The sequence below is a fragment of the Nansenia antarctica genome (assembly GCF_963989245.1).
Source record: "Nansenia antarctica genome assembly, chromosome: 11".
Lineage (NCBI taxonomy): Eukaryota > Metazoa > Chordata > Actinopteri > Argentiniformes > Microstomatidae > Nansenia > Nansenia antarctica.
In genome coordinates this window covers 1,815,143-1,820,142 of record NC_137681.1, presented here as the reverse complement: position 1 = coordinate 1,820,142, position 5,000 = coordinate 1,815,143, and the positions used below count along the sequence as shown (strand labels likewise).

The window sequence follows — 5,000 nt, the reverse complement described above, 5'->3', positions numbered from 1 at the left end:
AATTGGGTTATTGGTTTTTTGGATCCGTGCGACTTTTAACAGGCGTTTTGCACTGAAGATTATTTAAGTTTGCCTTTTTTAAATAGTTGCTTGTAAATGTCATTGTACATACTGCATATTTTGTAAAGAAAAATAAGAAGGCAGTTGTTCTGCTAGACAGATTACAGGAGGTTAATTGTACTGGGAGGCGCGTCTCCTAACACTAAATATGTAATTAATTAATTAGACTTTGAATTTCAATTTGTCAATAACATTCATCTGGTGAGGAAAGGTTATTTTTCTCCAAGTTTATTTCCAGCCTCATATAGTTGAAACAGAAACAGATAGCCCTTCAACATTCCAATGTGAAAGAGAGTAAAAAATGTTCCTTAAGATCTCAACTGGCGGTTGACTCGCGCCACGGCTCTGAACCACAACTCCCAGAATCCCCCTGTGACTGAGATGTTTTCCTGATTCTGTTTGTTTTTATTTGTGTGCTGTAATAAAAAAATGTGTTCACTCCATCCTGCCTCTGCTGTTGTTTAAAGTCAAGTCATTTGTGTGGCCTGGGGTGGTCCGGTGGTCTAGCACCATGGCCTGGGGTGGTCCGGTGGTCTAGCACCACGGTCTATGGTCTTTCCTGTCTGTCTTCACTATACCTGTCCAATGAAATGAAAAATATGAGTGGGACTGCCCCACTCAGAAAAAATAAATAAATGATAACTTAGTCAAGTCATTTGTGGCACAATGTTGATCCACTTCTGATAAGCTAAGAGAGAGATACATTAAGATTCAACTTTGTTGTCATTGAACAGAACACAAGTAGTGAGACAAGGAAATGCAGTTGGTGCACACTTCTCCCCTCCCCCCAGGGAGAACAGAGCATGGGGCACAGAGTCAGACATCTTCAGAGGGCACAACGGCAGTGGTAGGCACCTTGGATATGATGCCAGCAACCCTCCAGTCACTAGCTCACATGCAGGGGCAGCCATTAGGGGTTAAGTGCCTTGCTCAAGGGCACAACGGCAGTGGTAGGCACCTTAGATATGACGCCAGCAACCCTCCAGTCACCAGCTCGACCTTCTGATTGGCTGGTCGGCCTCTCTAACCCCTAGGCTACCTGCCACTCCTAACTAATACAGGATGTTGATAAAACAGACACCCACATGACATAGTGCATGCAGTCCAGAACATGAGCATATTGCTGATTACACTAATTGTAATTCACATATTTTAGCGTGTGGGAGCATAATGGCATGATGTTGAACGTTGAGAGTAGTGGTTGTTTCGTAGTCAAGGCAACAATACTACTGGAATGTACTTGTTGTCTCTGAATCTCCATCCATTCCCTCTCCCTGAGTGGCTGTGTGACAACCTGCCTCTCATCCTGGCGCAACACGAACCGCTTAACATATTCAAAACAACGCGTCATCGGCGAAGGTGGATAACTTAGTTCACCACTGTTCATAAAGACCCCGGCGCGCAGGATGCACCAGGAGAGGAGTTCTATTCTAAGACGGGTAAGTTGTTTGGACGAATATTGGATACACCACACCTCTGACCTCAAGGCTGACCTTCCGCATCGCCGTCCAGGTGGTCTTGGGGCTTGATATGGAGGAGTCCCAGATCCACTACCTCTCCAAGATGTTCGAGCAGCTTATGAACAATCTCTTCTCTCTCCCGTTTGATGTGTGTTTCAGTGGCCTGCGGAAAGTGAGTATAATATAGCCCCACAAATGGTCTATTCGAAACAGGCATATCATTTCAGTTAATGCTAGCTATGTTTCTTTATTTATGTATTTATCGTCAGTCACAAATATTTGAAACTGAATCTGAGTTGGAGAGGGTTTTTGGTGGAGGCACATGTTAATTGAGTTAACATGCAATATTCAATCAAATCGAATCTACTGCGGAGGAGAAATGCAAAACATGATTGTATGTGCTTGAACACCTATTGATATCTGTTTTGTTTTTTTATTCAGTAATTTTCGTTCACAATTCATTGCCACAAACACACTCCCTAGTAGTACACACTCCCAACTAGTTTTTGAAAATCACTGAATACACACATCAGCATCATAGGAGGTTATTTCCTGTGGACCATTTTGTTTGTTTGTTTATTAGGATCCCCATTAGCTAATGCCATGACATTAGCTAGTCTTCCTGGGGTCCATTTTCACATATGTAGGCTACAGTAGGCCTATATACCTCTAATGATGTAGGCACTGTTATGGTGCTGGACATGAGGTTAAACAGGTCAAGTTTATCTTTGTGTCCTAAAGTTCAATTCTTAAACATGAAAACCTGCAACTGATCATGTATGTTCATTTCCTCCTCCTGTGTTGTTCCTCCAGGGTATCCAGGCCAGAGAAGTGCTTCATGCATATTTGGAGAAGCTGGTTGAAGAGAAGCTGCAGAGAAACCAGGCTGATGGACATAATGATGCCTTTGACTACATCCTGAGCAGCGCCAAGGAATACGGTCATGAGCTAACCATGCAAGAACTGAAGGTACGTGGCCTGGGGTGGTCCAGTGGTCTGGGGTGGTCCAGTGGTCTAGTACCATGGCCTGGGGTGGTCCAGTGGTCTGGGGTGGTCCAGTGGTCTAGCACCATGGCCTGGGGTGGTCCAGTGGTCTAGCACCATGGCCTGGGGTGGTCCAGTGGTCTAGCACCGTGGTCTACAGTGCACACATATGCCCATGTCGGCATGGGTTAGAATCCGGCCCATGCCCTGCTGACATGCCCTCTCTCCCTTCTTCTCCTTACTTTCCTGTATGTCTTTACTGTATCTGTCTAATAAAATGAAAAATATGAGTGGGACTGCCCCACTCAGAAAAAATAAAGTTCAAACTGTCATTCTGTCATTCCTGTGACCCCAGGAGACGGCAGTGGAGCTGATCTTCGCGGCCCACGCCACCACGGCCAGCGCCGCCACCTCCCTCGTCCTGCTCCTCCTCCTCCACCCGTCTGTGGCCGACAAATCCAGGCTGGAGATCCAAGAGATAATGGAACTAGGCCCCGACGTGAACAGCAACCACCAGCACCAGCCGTCCGCCTTAGAGACAGGAGACAGACTGTACCGACAGACTACCGAACCTCCTAGTGACCGACCGGCGGAAAATGGCGGGAAGCGAGAAGTGTTCACGGACACCGAGCGACGGCGGAGCGCAGGGGAGTGTCCTGGCGGCGCCTACGTGCCTCAACTGACGTTACAGAGTCTGAGTCGCCTGAGGTACCTGGACTGTGTGGTGAAGGAGGTGCTACGATGTCTACCCCCCGTGTCTGGCGGCTACAGGACGGTCCTCCGAACGTTTGAGTTAGACGTGAGTAAATGGACTCCACTCATATAACGCCTTTATCCAAAGCGCTTTACAACGGCCTCTCATTCACCCATTCACACACACATTCACACACCAATGGCGGCAAGCTACCATGCAAGGCGCCGGCCCGCTAACTGGGAGCAATTTGGGGTCTAGTGTCTTGCCCAAGGACACTTCGACATGTGGCCAGCCGGGGCTCGAACCGCCGATCTGCCAACCTTGCGATCAGTAGACGGCGTGGTGTACTGGTAGAGTGGTGTACTCTGCTGGAAATTGGCAGTCTGTGGAGGGGATTCTGAGCCAGGACATGCAGACACTAGTGGCATACTTCCGGAAATGGAGATTGAAGCTTAGCGAGGCAAAGACGGTGTCGGCTGCCTTCCACCTTAACAACAGGGAGGCTAAACGTGAGCTTAGAGTACACCTAGATGGAACTCCCCTGCCATGTTCCGCTGAGCCAATCTATCTCGGCGTGACATTGGACAGGACGCTCACGTTTCGCCGACACCTCGAGTCACTGCGCAAGAAGTTAACAGCTCGTGTGGCGTTGATGAGGCGACTGGTTGGCTCGGGCTGGGGCGCCGGCGCAAGGACCTTGCGCACGGCAGCCCTAGCCCTCGTTTATTCAACTAGTGAATACTGCGCCCCAGTATGGTGTCGCAGTGCCCACACCCGCCTCATCGACTCGCCTATAAACGAAGCCTTGCGCATTGTGACAGGATGCCTGCGTCCTACCCCCGTGGACAACCTTCCCATCCTAGCAGGCATCCAGCCCGCAGGCCTCCGCCGCATGGGAGCCACAGCACGTCTCGCCTGCCGGGCCGCGGAGCTTAATAACCATCTGCTCCATGATAGGCTCACTATAACAGCGGAGCCCTCCCGGCGTCTCAAGTCGAGACACCCATTTGTGCCTGCCGCACAGGATCTCAGGCAGCAATGCAGAGATCTCAACATCAGTGCGGCAGGATGGGCGGATTATATGTGGCGCGCGGAGTGGGAGGCTAACACCTCCAAACTCCGCGACCACATCCCAGTTGCCGGCGCTGAGCCCCTCGGGATGGACTTGCCAAGGCTATCCTGGGTGAGGCTCAATCGTCTCCGGACCGGCGTCGGGCGTTTCCGCTCATCAATGCACAGATGGGGCTTGGCCCCAAATGCGTCGTGCGAGTGTGGCGCAGAGGACCAAACCGCAGACCATATTATCCTGGATTGCCCGGTGTACCACCCACCCAACGGGATGCATGGTCTGTCGGTATTAGATGACGAGACGATGACGTGGCTTCTGGAGGGGTGTCCAGAAATATAGCCCGGGTGAGCCCCTCAACCAGGTCTCGGGGTGGTAAAAGGGTAGCCCCTCGGCCCCGAGCCTGGTGGAGTGGAGAGGAAAAACAACTACCCATACGCCGAAGAAGAAGAAGTAGACGGCGGCTCTACCTCCTGAGACACAGCCGCCCCAAAAGAGTATGAAGGGTCTAGTTTGAGTTAGACGTGAGTATGAAGGGTCTAGTTTGAGTTAGACTGAGTATGAAGTCTAGTTTGACATCACTATTAACCTCACTCATATGGACATTGTCTGTTGTATTTGAGATGATGCGATAAAGAGATTGTACTTCCTGTGGCCCTGAGAGTAATGAAGAGAGAGAGGGTCGTGGGGGGGGTCGGGGGGGGTCAAGTAAGGGTCAGGGGGCTCATAACGCTTT

At 50.2% G+C, this 5,000-nt stretch overlaps 1 protein-coding gene across 1 annotated transcript in view; it reads left to right on the top strand.

Moving 5' to 3' along the window:
- Positions 1-863: 863 nt before the first annotated feature.
- Positions 864-5,000, top strand: part of LOC308167458 (cytochrome P450 26C1-like) — a gene marked incomplete at both ends in the record, with an annotated part of 5,165 nt that continues 1,028 nt past the window's right edge. Inside the window, 4 exons of the mRNA XM_080541876.1 lie at positions 864-907; positions 1,548-1,692; positions 2,334-2,489; positions 2,860-3,303. Coding sequence (XP_080398002.1) covers positions 864-907; positions 1,548-1,692; positions 2,334-2,489; positions 2,860-3,303 — 789 coding nt within the window. The remainder of the gene's footprint in view (positions 908-1,547; positions 1,693-2,333; positions 2,490-2,859; positions 3,304-5,000) is intronic.